Below are 16,778 nucleotides of genomic sequence, written 5' to 3'. Positions count from 1 at the left end.
TATTTTGACGTGCCCCCAAAATATGATTGGTAGACTGGAAGCCAACACCTTCTGGCCAGCTGTCAAGTGCAAAGAGGCCCCGCCCATCGGTGGTTGACGTCACCAGAAGGAGTCGAGCATGGTTACCGCCGGTGTGTGAGGACTCCCTGACAAGGAGCCAGACAGCGGATATATAAAGCCAGCGGCTGTCCAATTTCAACCCTCCAAGGACAAAGCTTAGATGAACGAAGGAATGGCGGCTTCATCAGATAGGATAATGCTTGGTCCTCTTGTTGCTGCCATAGATCAAGGCACAAGCTCTACGAGATTCTTGGTGAGCTACTTCCCGTACAGGCAGGGTTCTTCCGTAACCCGCCTGTAGTTATTCATTCTAGTAGTACCGAGCGAGGTGTCCTTTAAAATAACCCTCGACAGACATTGACAAAAAAGGTTACTCTGCCTTCGTAGTTTTCTAGGTAGCTTGTATGTTCGATAAACTGAGACATTTTTTTTCAACCTTGTCTGCTGATACGAACAATAGTTTTGAATCCGTTCATGGTAGAGCGATCCAGTTAGGGATAGCTGCATTCTAACTACACGCCTAGCTTGATGCAAGCATGTTCCTACGTCCACGTACGGGATGCCGGCCATCTTTCATACATTTCCATAGAACGCGTCCTGTGACGTTAGCTAGTACTGGTTTTGATTCGTTCGTGTTCGCGTTGTCATTATTTTGTATATACAAGAATGTATTCGTTGATTTATGAATTTACAAACTGTAGCTGAGGTTTATTTTAAATGTAACGATATGGTGACGTTGGCAACACTCGCAATGGATTTGACAGCCCATAATAAGATTGCCAGACTCCTGGTGGATTCGGACGCATCCCGACTCTTGCTGTCGAGCACATTACATTGTTAGTGTTCAGCTGATTCTTGTCCAAAGTGGCTCAGACAGTTTTACGTTTTTTAACCAAAATATCAATTTAGTGTCAAACATAAGGAATCAATTCAGATTTAGCAATTTACGCAAGGATACAATGGAATAGCACCACTGGGAATTTAACCCCTGCGTGCTTTGGTTACAAGCGTAACGTTAGTTCTCTAACTATTACACCACGCAGCCGACTAGGCCTAGATGACTCTCATCCCTTGGCTGCGCCCATTTGCATGGAAAAACAACCTTTTGCATAGCACAAACGCAAACATAAATACATACATAAATAAATCTATATCTGAGATGCTTTCCACACAATCCAAACTTTGTCTGTACTGACGAAATAGTGCCTAGAAATTGTGAAAATGCAGTCATGGGGTGTTTGCAGTGTTGTTTGTTTTAATGCCTAGACTACACCAGTGCTGATGTAGACAATTTATTGCAATGGCAGCACATCATTTGAAACCATGTTTGATGGTTTATGTTGGCAGTGGTGGGTTCTCTTTGTTTTCCCCTCTCGCTCTATGCTTTTAGAGAGGGTGTTAGAAATGTCCACAGCTTCTCCAGCTCAGGGGAAGCTGCTGTCCTGATCCTTTGGCACAGGGGTGAGGTGTAGGGGTATAATTCCCCTTAATGACTTCCTCTGTAGCGGGGAAACTTAGGGTATTGGTGACAAACGAAACAGTTTTCTAGCAAGGTCACAGGAGTAGAGATATTAGAGCTGGAATGGATGGCAGCTTCATGTCCATGGCAGAATGCAGTCCTGGGTGTGATGGTGAATTTCTTGGTTGTGGATTCATATATAATATCATATCATATATATCATATCATTTATCATATCAGCTGGCGAAGGTGCCTCAGTTCTTCTAGGAAAAATATGGCCACAGAACAGGAGAAGATTTTGAAAGATACATAGACTATGCCCTGGGGAACAATCAGATAACGATGGTCATGGCGATAAAGTGAAAGGCATGCTGGTTACCCAGTGGGTGGCAGTGTTCCATGCACCTTTTCATGCACTCACTGGCACCGCTGTCCAGCGTTCTCCTGGTCCCGTGCCTCCAGACGTCAGAGCTAGCCTTCCGTTACCCTCTGCTTTCCACGCGCTGAGCTTGTTTTAGAAGCTCTTGATGTTCCATGTGCTCGGCCAGCTGTGCGGACTAAGAGGCAGTCTTGGCACAGGCTGGCTTCTTGAATGACTGTTGCTGTCATATGGCAACTTTGTATGTACAGCACATTTTAATGTGGGGTATATTTCACTCAGCACTTGTATACCAACAGTTTTTTCCCCCTGTGAATTAATGTACATTGTTTCCCTACCCTATCACTGCTTGGTAGTATTATAAGTATAATTACAGCACTAGCCAAACATATGTAGGCTTCATTAATTTTCATATATACGTACATGGAATAAAATAACCTATTTTTCCTGGAATGTTTGTTCAATTGTTTTATTGACAGTAAGATTAGACTGACTCAGGTAAAATGTCTGTTTACTTTGGCTTGACATGTTTTTATAGATCAAACTGATCTGGTTACCCCAGCAGATTAAGCAGCTTTCAGGGTTTGAATTTGAATTTGAATTTGAAAAGAGAACTGCTTGTTAATATACACGGTGCCCTGTATCATATGTGCAGTCACAGTGGCTGGCTCTGTAACTCGGACCTAAACGTCTGGCAAAAATGTGTCCATGCACGTCTGGTTTTACAACTCTTCTGTTAACAGGTGTGTGGTCTCTCTCTCTCTCTCTTTTCTGTCTCCCCTTCAGGTTTTTAATGCAAAAACCGCAGAGCTCCTGAGTCATCACCAGGTGGAAATTCAACAAAGCTTCCCTAAAGAAGGGTGAGCGTCCCAGCATGCATTTCTGCTTTTCTTAATTCCCAGACCAGACCGTTTATATGCAGCACAACTAAAGTAAATACAAGCATGGGCAAATATTCTTGAGAGCTGCGGTAAAAGCTGAGATGTCTGACTTCCTGTTTGTCCTCGTTCAGCTGGGTGGAGGAGGATCCCAAGGAGATCCTGCAGTCTGTTTACGAGTGCATGGAGAGAACATGCGAGAAACTGACCCAGCTCAACATCGACATCTCCAACATCAAAGGTGCTTTATAATGCCAGTAATATCTGAAATATATGACTTCACTCCAATTTGCAATCCCAGACAAATGATTTACTCTAATTTTAACTTTACCATCGTATTATTTTACTTGGGGATGTTTCATATTTAGATGGGATTCTTCTGAGAATCAGAGAGTTCACCTTTCTCATTGTGACCCCCACATTTTTGTATTCATTAATTGATGTAATTACATTTTTAAGTTGATTGATTACATTTGACTAAGAATTCAGTAGCAGTTAAACATATTTTATGGGGCTTTTCTTTCCTAGCCATTGGAGTGACCAATCAGAGAGAGACCACGCTGATCTGGGACAAAGAGACTGGAGAGCCTCTTTACAATGCCATTGGTATGTACTGGAGAATGTGCATGGCATACATCTACAAAAAAACTTACTGGTGCAATGCTGTGGTGTGTTGCACACCTATACAGAAATGGAGGAGCCATAGATCCTGGTTAGAGAAATGCGTGCCTATCCACACACACACACACACAGGCGCACACACACACACTCACACATACACACACACACACACACACACACACACACACACACACACAACCTTAAATGGTCCAAGTAGTATTTCATGAATTTTGTCTCCATCTGCCTGTCAGATTTTGCATGCAGTTTGTCTGGGCGAGTTTTGGTTATTTCTGTTTGGGAGATTTTGCAGTGACAGAGGCTGGGTGTGTTTTGCTTATCTCTGTTTGTCTCATATCTCCTCTACAGTTTGGCTGGACCTGCGAACTCAGTCCACTGTGGAGCGGCTGATCAACAAGACCCCCGGCAGAAACAAGAACCACCTGAAAGTAAGAGGTGCCAAATTCTGTCAATACGGCACTGCCTGTACTCTTGGCTTATTGTCTCAAACTCTATGAGTACGGCACAGCCTGTACACCTGGCTTTCTGCCTCAAACTTTCCCAGTACAGCACTGCCTGTACACCTGGCTTACTGTCTCATTCCCACTGTTTCAGTGCAGCTAATCTGCACTGGATTTGGAGATTCACAGTGTCACTCAAGTCTTTGTACCCCTAATCCACCCCTCCTGCAGTGCACCTTCTGTTGCTTATCCTTTTCCTAGCCAACCACACCAGAAATGGCTAATCCTGTCCTAAACGGTAAAGGTGCAGTTCACAGACTTCCTGACCCGCCATGTCTCGTCCAACACCCAGGCCTCATCCAGTGCTCTCCATACAAATTACATCCTTCACAGATCAGAATCCTTCACACAAAACTGTGGATATCAGAACATTGCGACTGAACATAAAAATCTTGATCATATCTACAGATCAATTGTCAGTGTGATTCTGAAGTCTGTTGGATAATTACATTTTTGAGTTGGGAGATGGTCAAAGATTTTTACTTTTTCCTGTGCAACTGCATTGAAAAAGTGTAGTGTAGATGACTATCCTCTGTAATTTCAACAATACCAAACAATCTAGTCAGTCATTGTTCCAGTAAACCAGTTTATCTCCTCTCGTCAGTGTGTGGTTGGAGAAGAATGTGGGGGGAAAGGGCTGGTTTGTGGCTTGTTAAAGCTGTGGGATGAACAGCCCTGGCCTGGGGTGGAGTACATACATATGCGTCTCATTACGGGAAACAGCTCATTTCCCTGCATCCTGCATTCCTGACCCTCCTCTGGTGCGTTTTACACAGCTGCACATTTTAGCATTTCGCCTACAGGATAGGAGTGGGAATGCAGTCAGATATTTATTCACAGACATGTTCACGAAAAATGAGTAACACAAAAGTAGTGCAAAGTGAATGGAGGAGCTGCTCCATTTTTTCAGATGAACTTTACGTGCTATCACATTCAGGCAATATTCTGGATTCAGTCCTTAATTCCTTAATTTTCGCTTAAAAAATAATAAGTGTTCTTTTTTCTTCTTCACAGTTTGTGAAGTTTGACAGTCAGCACTTGCTAAATTGTGTATTAAATAAAAAAACCCATGAACACCTACACACATTTTTTTTACATTAAGTCAGCAGTGTGGAATGGCAATGAGGGAACTGGGTTTGTAACTTTGGGCGCAGGTTGAAATACCAGGTGGAGCTCTGCGATCACGCCCTTGAGTGAGGTACCTAACCTGAAGGAAGTCTCCAGCTGTTTAAACAGATAGTGTGTAATTTGCTCCGGGTTAGGGCGGCTGCTGTAACATAATAATCATGATAATAATGGTAAATGAAAGTTGAAGGCAAGTGTTGACTGAGTCTGAGCCAATGATCATATGACGCTTTACTCTTTGTGTAAATGTGACCACGTCCCTTCCCCCTTCCCCCAGCACAAGACGGGCCTTCCCATCAGCACCTACTTCAGTGCGGTGAAGCTGCGCTGGCTAATGGACAACGTAGTGGAGGTCCATGAGGCGATTCTGTCCCACCGGGCCATGTTTGGCACCGTGGACTCCTGGCTCATATGGGTGAGTCTCTCTCTCTCTTCACATTTGGCATTTTAAATGCCCAGTCTTATCAGTAAGTGTGCACTCACCTGTAAGGCCAGGACTAATAAGGCCATGTGTGTTCTCCTGCAGTGTCTGACGGGGGGAAAGAGCGGGGGCGTCCACTGCACAGACGTGACCAACGCCAGCCGCACCATGCTCTTCAACATCCACACCATGGACTGGGACCCAGAGCTCTGCAAGTATGTCTCTCTCTCTTACCGCCCCATGAGAATGGGGTAGAGGGTGGGAGAAGTACAACCCAAAATGCAGTATCCAGGCTTCAGTACGCTTGAACTGGTTTTTTAAATGAGATTTTGATTATCAGGCCTTAACAACCATTATTTTTATAAGAATTAAGATGTTCAATCAGTGATTTCAATTAAATGTCACAGATTGCATTCAACTTAAAAGGAAAAGGAACATGATCTTTGGGCATAAGTAGCCACGCAGCGTCTCTGACCCCCTGTAATTATGGTATGCTGTCTTCGGGTGATAAAACTTTCAGAGGGAGAATTCCAGGACACCTTTTTATGCTTGTTTTGTGGGGAGGGGGAGAAACACCCCTCAGTGTGACTCTAATTGCCACAAGGACGTTTCCTTTGATGTTTGTGGAGGGGGAATCGGGGCTAGAGGACTGACACATTCCTGTGGTTACACAGAGAGAGTTTGCCAGATCAGTTATATTGTCTGTTTCTCAAATTCTGATGATCAAAAATCTGATATCCGACAGGACTACCTGTTATAATTGTAAAAAAAAAAAAAAAGATATTCTATTGTACGTCTTTAACTTATGTTTGGACTGCAGTTTAACTGTTGTGCACATTGCATTGTGATTGTTGTAGGTATTTTGATATTCCAATGGAGATCCTGCCAAAAGTGAGAAGCTCTTCAGAAATATATGGTCTAATGGTAAGTTTCAGTTAGCCTTTTTTGATCAGTGTGCACGTGTACGTGTGCGTGCACATGCGAGAGTGAGAAAATGTATGTTTGCGCAAGTTTCCTTTAAAAAACTAAACTTCGAGCCTGCATTACTTATCTGTGTCATTACCACTTCAAGAGAAGTGGGTTTTACTACTGAAGGTGAAGTAGTTTAAATTCATGTGATGATTACTCAGTGCAGTAAAACTCTAAGGAAATGGACTTCAGTCTCCTGGTTTAATGTGCACTCTCAATTGCTTGGAGGCACCATCATTTCAGCTATTATATTACATTTTGTATATTAAGAAAATGCTTGTACAGATAGACCAATAATAATTTTGAATGACCCTTGGTGTTATTCACATCCACATTTGTGATGGAGTAAAGCACTTTCAGATTTGGATTTTAGGTTTAAGTTGGCAGAATTGAGCAGTTTTATGTTATGTGAGGATGCTTGCACAGAGAAGGCAGAGTTTATGATAGGGAGGTCAGTGGGAGGGGGATGATTGACATGTTGTTGTTTGTGTAGTGTTGTAAATTCTTATCATTCAGGTTGATTTATCAGGAACAGATACGTGGAGGTGTAGAGTCTATTTTCTGTCACACGTCTAGACAGGAGCTTATTTTTCAGTGGGTAAAATAAAGGCTAAATAAATAAGTAAAAACATTCAAATGGAAACTACATAAAGGTAACATGTGACATCAATATTTAGTTTTCTGTGTGCGGATGTGATGGTGATTATGGTCGCGTGACGGGTTTGTCTGTCAGTAAATTAAATTTGAGGGTGAGTCCTGAAGGAAAACCAGCACTGAACACTTTAAATATAGAGCATGAGCTTACTTTTATTTTGGTGTCTGTTTGATAGCAGTGCTTAGGCCCGCGGGGCGATGTGTAATTTGAGGTAGCGCCCCCTGGGGTTTGGGAGGATTCAGTCAGACGGATCCGCGGCACCTGCAGGTTGATCAGGCGCTTCCACGTTCGCTTATTGAGCTGCGCGTGTTCATTTAAAGAGTCAGGTTTGGTCAGGCCTGTGCTGCAGAATAGTGTTTCAACTGTTCTGAACCTTCACTTGTATTCTGTCTCTCTCTGCAAACTGGTAGAAAATATGTTCTAGTCTGGTGAGTATTACTATTTTCCTCATCGTTGTCATGGAGAGCACTGCCCTTCTTGGTTCTGCAGCACTTCACCTGCTGTTAACTGTCAAACGGTGCATTTCCAATTCCTACCACCAGGGCAGAGCATGCATATGCATGCATCTATTACATTAAAACATTTCATGGGTTAAATGTACAACTTTATTTTAGTCTATATTCTCTGCCTCACATTGGGATTATTGTTAAATTAAAAAAAAAAGAAATCTAGTGTACAATGAAAAGAGCATCACTGAGTAAATTTTGATATAAAATTAAGGACATTTTGGTTGGGATGCATACGGACCTATTTACACTGAAATTTATTAACATTATTACCACTGAGGTGAGTAACAGAATTTATGTGCATGCAGAATATTCACAGAGTAAGTTAAACTGAAGACTCCACCTCAGAGGGAGTCGATTTTTATACTGAAATATTCCATTAGTAGTTGCAGGAATATTTAATACAAGTCAACTTTAGACCTACAACTGTATGTCAGCCTGGCCAGCATGCTTTCATTTCTCAGATAGGTAACACTAAATACACACACCCACACACGCACACATAGACAAATACACGTCATGTACATACAGTATGTACGTACAGATACACACAAACACTTGTGCACACACACACAGACACACACACACACACACACAGACACACATACACACACATACACGCTCATGCGGGTTAGTAGCACTGTTTGTCTCAGCAGTTGGAAATGTACTGGTTGTAAGTATATCTCCTGTTTGTCTCATATCGTGCTTCACTGTTGGCCACATGCTGTGCACCTTGTTCAGGGGTCCGAAGGTCCGGTTCCCGGGCAACTCTTCCCTGTGACACATTGCAACATGCTGCAGCGCACATCTACTCAAAACATCTTCACTCTCTTAGCTCAAAGTTCAAAGCACAGTGTGCCTAGAAATACAAATTTGTTCTAGTAATGGTGGGCGTAGCATAATTTGGTCCATCAGTGGGAGGTGAGGCTAGGACAGATTTGAATCCATGGGAGTGAAGAGGTTTGGTGAATATGGGTCAATAACCTTCCTCATGCTTCTGTCACCCCCTTCATCTGCCACTGTGCTACCTGTAAGAGCCCTTATTGGCTGCCCTTGTCAGTGGCTGGCTCCTGTCAGCCCTCTGCTTGGCTGCCCTTGTCAGTGCCTGACTCCTGTCAGCCCTCTGCTTGGCTGCCCTTGTCAGTGCCTGGTTGGTTGGCTGCCCAGGTCTTTGGTCAGCGATAAGTCATTGGAACTTGATTTAATAATTATTATTATTCATTAAGAGAAGTGAGGTAGAAGAGTGCATTCATTAACAATTGACTGATAACATCAGTTTTGTCCCGTATGTATTTACAGAAGCATTAATGATTGTTCACTTACTTTATGCTGAAGAATTCTTGGGTACATGCATAGATGCATAGAAGGCTTTCATTTAAATTGAGTGCCTTTGTCAAACAGTGATCCGTTTATCTAAAAAAACTGTAGATAGACCTTTTAGTGTTGCATATTGAATACTATCATAATGAAATGTGTGAAATAAATTTTTTTGCTCAGCCTCTGGTTTTTTCTTGTATGAGCTATGGCAATGAAATAATGAATATTGTTATTTGCCAGTTAATAACAATTTTTTTTGTCTTGCAGAAATCTGGTGCGCTTACTGGGATTCCCATATCTGGGGTAATCATTTTTTATTTTTCCATAATTTTGTTCTAATTATGTGAAAATGGAGGTTTCTTTTTGTTGTGAAAGCATTTGAAAGGGTGAAAGCATTTCAAAGAATTTTTTGACCTCTCTGCTGGTGAGAAAGAGCCATGTAGTGTATTATGGTACTGTAACTGTACTGTGGATAAGGGATGGGGTTGTATTTGTATTACAGTAATTAATGGTACTGTGCTTATATGTTACAGTGTTTGGGAGACCAGTCTGCAGCTCTTGTCGGGCAGATGTGCTTCCAGGATGGGCAAGCGAAAAACACGTAAGAGAAACACTCCTGTTCTCATCTCTCTGTTTCTGTTATCTCCACGGTTACACCCTAACCTGGAATTAAACTCCTACACCCCAACCTGTAAGTGCTGAATCACAGTGTATACTGAAGTACTGTAATATGGGAGCTGTGGTGTGGGGATTGTCATGGTAACTCTTAGAGAAAGAGCAGGGCAATAGGCCTGTGGTGGAACCTGTGATAGAACAATAACAACAGTGCACCTGTATGCGCTTGTGATTTTCTTTTTAGATATGGAACAGGTTGCTTCCTGCTCAGAAACACGGGTTTGAAGGTATGTACAGTAATAATTAATTGATCTCGAAACTAATATGCAGTTAAAGCTTATTTACTTATAACTTCTAATTAGATACTGTAAAGGGTTTCTAGACTTCAGACTTTAGGCTTTATGACTATCATCTTTTGGGATAATTCAGTGACGTTTTGTATCTGATTTCTTGGAGTTTGAAATAATAATAATGCTAATAAAGTATTTGAATGGAACGTAAGGAGTGTGAATGGAATCGGGCAATATATTCTTTAGCTATTAGAAATCATGAATGTTTTGCACACTTAGAAAAGCGCTTTCAGGTTAACCCTTTCTGTGCTGTCCATCCCTGCAGCCAGTGATGTCAGACCATGGCCTTCTGACCACAGTGGCCTACAAACTGGGCCGGGACCAGCCTGCCTGCTACGCTTTGGAGGTACACTCACTCCCCACTGTAGCCTGCACTCATTCCACTGCCTGTTATTACCGAATATACAATTCCACTGGGATATTACCTCCATTACTGTTGATCTGTGATTGATCTTTCCGTGTTAATTCTTAATTATGATTTGCCTGTTTTGGTCCTACTGTATGATTAGTCACTTTGTGAATCTTGATCTGTTGTGACTGGTGTCATTTTGCCTGTGCTGATCTGTGATTGGTCCATCTTCAGGGCTCTGTGGCTATAGCTGGTGCAGTCGTCAGGTGGTTGAAGGATAATCTTGGAATTGTCCAATGCGCCACTGAGATTGGTGAGGAACGCATTTTACTATTTTGCATTTGGCGGTTCGCATGTAACAACACATTTTCTTGTGCCTCCATTTGACCTCAATATAAACAGGCCCTTTGGTCATGATGCTGAAATGAAACTGCTCTTGACACCTCTCACCATCTCTCTCTCTCTCTCTCTCTTCTTTCCTCCCTCCCCCACAGAGAAACTGGCCGCCACGGTGGGCACGTCATACGGGTGCTATTTCGTTCCGGCCTTTTCTGGCTTGTACGCCCCCTACTGGGAGCCGAGTGCTAGAGGGTGAGTAATGCGGGGCGGTGCAGCTGGGCAGAGGAAGCTTTTATACGGCTGTTGTCCTCTTCCACTGCAGCTCTAATACAGTTTGGAGTACACAAAAGATTCAGTTTTATTTGGGAACGGCCGTCATTTCATTGGCTGGCCTCGGTATTGACATCACACCCCCCTCTCTGTCCCTCCTCTCTCTCTCCTGCAGGATCATATGTGGTCTGACTCAGTTCACCAACAGGAGTCACCTGTCCTTCGCCGCGCTGGAAGCAGTGTGCTTTCAAACCCGAGAGGCAAGCAGCAGAATTTCATTTGAGCAGTGTGTAGCTATCTGAGGACTGTGCAGGGTGTTGAGTGGCAGATTGGAGGAAATGTTGTCACCTGTGCAAATGTCTCTAACTCATAGATGCATCCTACTCTTGTTTGCACTGCAAATTTGGGTGAAAGTAGTGCGTGCTAATACATTTTGGCTGTGTAAGATTGCTCACTATTAAAATGACCACTGTACTGTAGGTTACCCCTGTTAGCTTTAATGCAACTGGATTGTATATCTGACCAGTGAAATTAGTTTCTTTCCCATTCCATTGCTAATTATTTAGGAAATGAATGAATTAATCGATTAATGGATTTCTCTCCTTTTTTGCACTCAGATCCTGGATGCGATGAACCAGGACAGTGGGATCCCTCTGACGCAGCTGCAGGTGGACGGGGGCATGACCTCAAATAGACTGCTGATGCAGCTGCAGGCTGACATCCTCTGCATCCCTGTGGGTAAGAGCCACTCTCCATTTCCTTTTTCCTGTTTAAACCCTTCCAGGTCATGCACATGAACAGTTCCAGGTCCTCTAGGTTCGGGTTTCAATAATAATAATGAAAATAGTCGTTCCTGTTGTTACTGTTATTATTACTATTACTATTATTATTATTATTGACATTTGCAGTCATGTGTAATTGACATACCTGAACATTAGACAGGCTTAACCTTGTTTATGCAAGATAGAATTCTCCAGGTGGCCTTTCCGGCGTGTTTTAGAGGAATATTAAAAAGACGTGCTCCTCTGCCTGGTTGTTCCAGTGAAGCCCTCCATGCCCGAGACCACGGCCCTCGGAGCAGCCATGGCGGCCGGGTCTGCGGAGGGGGTCAGCGTCTGGAGTCTGAAGCCAGAGGACCTGAGTGCCGTCACCTCCGAGAAATTCGAACCCCAGATCAACCCTGAAGGTAAAGGACAGGCCGCCGTCTCTCTCGCATGTACAGACGCCCGGGTCCTGCAGCCCTTCTGGTCACTTTGCTCCTCACCTGCAGGAGGTGTGGGCTGGGTAGAAGAGCCTCGGGTTCTGCGTTACAGTGCAGAACCACTGTCAGAGTGTTGTACGTTTCAGTAGACCCCTCAGCTTAGAATGTTTCAGCTGCAATGGCATGGAGGTGCTGCTTACAGGGTTAAAAATACAGAGCTGTGCTTGATAGGGTGTTCAGTCCTAGCTGGGAGATTAGACTTCATGTTTTCTCGTCCTTACCCCGCCACCATTTGTGTGTCACAGAGAGTGAATTCCGCTACGCACGCTGGAAGAAGGCCGTGCAGAAGGCCATGAACTGGGAGACCACCGAACCCATCTCCAACGGCAACGGTACGCTTCCCCCCCAAACACACGCTCTTGGTTTCTTCTTTCCTGCGTTGTGTGATTCATTATGTACTCTCAGCACTGTGTCTGAGGTGCTTGATTAACCTCAGTATTTTGCTAAAAAGATGCAACATGTCAAGCCCACAGACCTCATAACATTAAGAGATATAGATGCGTGAAATGGGAGCATGGGGCAACATGTCAGTCATTAATTCATCTGAAATATGCTTGTAGACATTGATTGATTGATTGATTGATTGATTGATTGAGCCTTATGCGTAATTACAGGGCAGCTGTCTTGAGAAATCTGTTTGTTGAATGTTGTACATTTGTAAGTGACACAGAGCGCGGGTCTTCAGAATGACACCTCAATCTGCTCTAGATGCAAAAAATCATGTTCAAAAATCATTTTAGGGAGGCAAATTATATTAACTTTGTGTTTTCAGCACCAAATATTATTAAGTGATGCACAAAACATTACCAGCAACACGTTTTTCAGAAACACAACAAGGACACGCTGTACCCTTGAACTACATTTGTCTAAAAACGTGCAATACAATGAGTCTGATTATCTGCATGTCATGTTCAATGGCATGTGAGTCTCAAATAAAAAACCTACAAAGGAATACAATCATTTCTGACCATCCTTGAAATATTAACTGCAGGCTAATGCCAGGAAACATTCTATTACTTTAGGATAACCTTTTTTCTTGAATTTTCCAACATACTTCCTCTTTCTTTTCATCTGTTCCATGTGTCACTGTTCAGCTGCTGATTGGAGAATGGGCACATGCCTGCATCACTTCCTGCAGCAAAGCAGAGCTGACCTATTCTAAGGTCGCGCATGTGTCTCTTTGTCTGCGTTTGTGCATGTGTGTGTGAGCTACTGTTCTTTAATATTCCTTCATTTAATCTTTCCTTTCTAAAAACCACAAGCATAAATGCATCCAAACCCAGCGTTTCTCATTAATAGCTACTTGCTGTTTGTTTTTTGGCTGATTTTTAAATTAATTACTTTAGCACAATCAAGCATTATTTCACATTTAACTCGCATTCAGGTTTTTGCTCAGGGTTTTCCACAGATTTGTCTAATTAAACTGAAAAATCATTTATCTGTTTTACACGTGTGAATTTGAGAGAATTTCTGGCTTCGAATTGTTCTACATTTCAGGGATTTATTAGAATGATTTAATTCACAATTGTGCTCAAAATTATGACCACATTCATAGGACCCTGGAAAACTATTACCGGCCCAAGAAATGGAAATGCCCAGGGTGCATTTCACCTGTGGAATATGAGCTCGCCCTCTTTGTCACTTATCACATGACAACAGCTGTTATGTTGATGGCCTTGATTCCGTCAGAATTTGTCCTTAACATAACATTGACTTACATGCGGACGCTAGTGTTTCTTTCCTTCTTTCACCAACACGTTTTGGTGAGTAGATTTTTGATCACTAAACTCACCAGACTGTGTGATTCTGAAGAAAGAAAGGAACTCTGGCGTGTAGCTGTGAGTTGGAGTTAAGGATGAGTGTTGGTAGTCTCCAGGCCAGTGTGTGGCACCCCGATCCTGTATTTATTTGTCCCACTGTCTCTCTCTCCTCTGCTGTGTGAATCGGACCTCTGTTCTGGATGACCTGCAGGTGAAACGAGCATCTTCAGTAGTGCTCCTTTGGGTTTTTACATTCTGGGCAGCATGTTTATGTTAATTGGAGCAAAGTACATCGCAGGTCAGTTCTTGTGTGTGTGTGTGTGTGTGCGCGTACGTGTGGCCGTATGTGTGCACGTGCGCCTGTATATACAGTGAGCTCCATGTTTAGGACAAAGACTTTTTCTTTTTTTTGATTTGGCTTGGATTACTATTTTGGTTTCACCATGTAGAAATGACAGCACTTTTTATACAGCCCCCCCGATTAGAGGGCATAGTAATGTTTGGGGCAAATGGCTTCAGTTGCTTCCTTAGTGCAGGTATAAGAGAGCTAGGGTTTTGTTTGCCTTAGGAAGTCTGTTACTGGGTTTGGTCAACACGAGGACCACAGTTGTCATTGAATGTCAAGGAATTATAGGGCTGAGAAATAAGACAAAAACAGACAGAGACATATGGCAAACCCTAGGCTTTGGAACATCATTAAGAAGACCGAGAGCTCTGGTGAGCATTGGACAACATCCTCCAGCAAGACTATGATCCTTGCTGTAATTTCTGCATTATGAAACCAAAGTGTATTAAAATACTTAAATAGAAGCTGAGAATGTGCACTTTAGCCACGTGTGAATGTTGTTTGATTATAAATCTGTACAGAGCCAAAAAAACATTATGCAGCTCACTGTATGTGTGTGAGCGCGTGTGTCTGTGTGAGAATAAGGTAGTGTGCCACAGTTCTGTTTGCTGGTCATTAATATTCATTTCCACTACGAAGTAGCAGTGAAATATAAAATAACTGGAGGTGAAGTTTTGATAGTTAAAAAAAAACGAAGGCACTCTTTCATTAATTCACTGAATTGTGTAAAGCACTGATTAATATGGTCCCTATCACACATTGGATTAGCATGTCTTTCATTGCTCTGCTTTGCCTCTCGAGCACTAACCTGTCTAGTGAGCTGGAATTGGCATTTCAAATCAGTCTTACTGTCTGCTGGCTTATTTATTGCCTGACTTTGTGATTCTGTGATCTGGCTTTAACTCTGTCCCCTTTTCTTCAAAACAGGATGCCATGTCTAAGTCCTGCCCCATGATGCTTTGCTGTGGAGTGAGCGGATGGAGGGTGAGGTTTTTCACGCTCCATCCCCATTAGGTCCAGCTTCAGCGGGGTGCATCGCTCCGCCCCAAAAGCATTCCATCTGCTGCTCTGCTCCCCAGCTTCCTCTGTGGACCCCATAGGCCCCTACGCATTATGCAGGCTGCAATAGCCTGGAAGCCATGAAAACCTATGGGGGCGGAGCCAGCCTGGGACTGAACCAATGGGAACTGAAATGAAGGAGACCAAGCATGATGAGGGGGGTAGTTCGCTTTCATTCAGCAACAGTTTTCCAACATTGGCTGTTCCTGGAAATTTTAGTGGAATGCATATGCTGATGTACTTCGTTTTCTTTTTTGTTTTTTCAGCTGATGTACAATAACACTGAAGTTTATATTATATCCTATTCATAGTATTATACCCGTCAAATCTACTTTTTCAATGATATCGTTTTTTTTTGACAGAAGGCAAGTCTCTTGCTTCTACTGTCAGAATTATTGCTTTGGAGGAGTCTTCCTACACACTTTGAGGGTCTGAAAAACGGTAATTAAATGTGTCAGTATACCTCGAGTGAAGTGAAATTGCAGGACGTTGTGGCACTTTATAAACTGGTGTATTTGCATAGGCATCAGACAGAAGCTATATGGTACATTAGCTTTTTAAAAGAAAAAGAAAAAATCATGTGCAAACATGCTTTAAAGTGTTTTTCTTTTTTAGAAATATGAATTATATATATAAAAATGGTACTGCACTCAAAAGAAAACTGTAGCTTCATGGAATGGTGAAATGTCCTTTTTGTAGGAATGTATTTATTTTTGTCTTTTTATTGTTCAGTCCTTTGTGACTTAAAAAAAAGTCTGGACCCGGCTTAACCAGGTCTTCAGTGGTTGCGTTTGTGAAACGTATTCGCAGATGTGCTCTCGTGAACGGAACCAGTCTGGTGCAATACTGTGAGTATACGTTCATGTGTGAATCTTTTTATAGCCGAGAGAACATCTTCAAAGCTTCCATATGTGGCAGCTGTGTGTTGCTGGTGTCGTGTAACCAAGTCCTTTCAGGCTATGAAACCATAGGACAATCAGTCAGAGGGTCATATTTGTTGTCTGAGCAAAAAACAACAAAGACTTGTTAAAGCAGGCTTTCTGTGTGTGAAGGACTACTCAAACTTTGCAGACTGATTAAAGTAAATCATTTTCCATTGCTGTAGATATAGGCCTCTCATTCTTTTCTCTCATATACAGGTAGCAGAGTATTTTCCCTCAGACACTTGAATCTCTTGTAAATACAATTATCATTATGTGGGGCCTGATTTTTGCTTTGTGTGTGAGAATCCAGTGATGTGAAATTATTTTAGTCTGATTCTGTTCTCTTCTGGAGGGAGGGTAGGCATTTGTGTTCTGCATTATAAAATATCCCCAGTGGTCCATACCTGGCATGGAAACAGATCCTTCTTTACTGCACATTGCAGAAAGTATTACTGTTATAAACGCCCAAATCAGATGCATTGTGTAACTATTGATTTCAACACGTCCTTGTAAACCATATGCAGTTTTAATAAATAAACACACTTGCATACATTTTGAAAATCATGTTTTCTCTGAAATGGTTTTGTATTGTGGATGT

The 16,778-nt window shown here is 42.5% G+C and overlaps 1 protein-coding gene across 4 annotated transcripts; it reads left to right on the top strand.

Annotated features, from left to right (window-relative positions):
• The first annotated feature begins 84 nt into the window (after positions 1–84).
• LOC118213892 (glycerol kinase-like) lies at positions 85–16,732 on the top strand. Of its 4 annotated transcripts, none has more exons than XM_035393111.1 (21): positions 85–313; positions 2,685–2,758; positions 2,911–3,017; positions 3,305–3,382; positions 3,764–3,843; positions 5,318–5,455; positions 5,567–5,676; positions 6,319–6,385; positions 7,496–7,513; positions 9,176–9,211; positions 9,442–9,509; positions 9,768–9,810; positions 10,139–10,219; positions 10,457–10,535; positions 10,717–10,813; positions 11,007–11,091; positions 11,449–11,569; positions 11,874–12,017; positions 12,338–12,424; positions 14,064–14,150; positions 15,126–16,732. In XM_035393111.1, the coding sequence occupies exons 1-21, from the start codon at positions 221–223 to the stop codon at positions 15,137–15,139; spliced, it is 1,707 nt and encodes a 568-aa protein (XP_035249002.1). In that variant the 5' UTR covers positions 85–220; the 3' UTR covers positions 15,140–16,732. The 4 variants fall into 4 exon arrangements, with proteins under 4 accessions (XP_035249002.1, XP_035249005.1, XP_035249004.1 ...); XM_035393114.1 differs by lacking the exon at positions 14,064–14,150 and adding an exon at positions 13,187–13,255; XM_035393113.1 differs by lacking the exon at positions 7,496–7,513.
• The last annotated feature ends 46 nt before the right edge of the window (positions 16,733–16,778 follow it).

The sequence above is a fragment of the Anguilla anguilla genome, chromosome 15 (assembly GCF_013347855.1).
Source record: "Anguilla anguilla isolate fAngAng1 chromosome 15, fAngAng1.pri, whole genome shotgun sequence".
In the NCBI taxonomy this organism is placed as follows: Eukaryota; Metazoa; Chordata; class Actinopteri; order Anguilliformes; family Anguillidae; genus Anguilla; species Anguilla anguilla.
The sequence above is the reverse complement of the archived record's forward strand: the minus strand, read 5'-3'. Positions and strand labels throughout refer to the sequence as shown.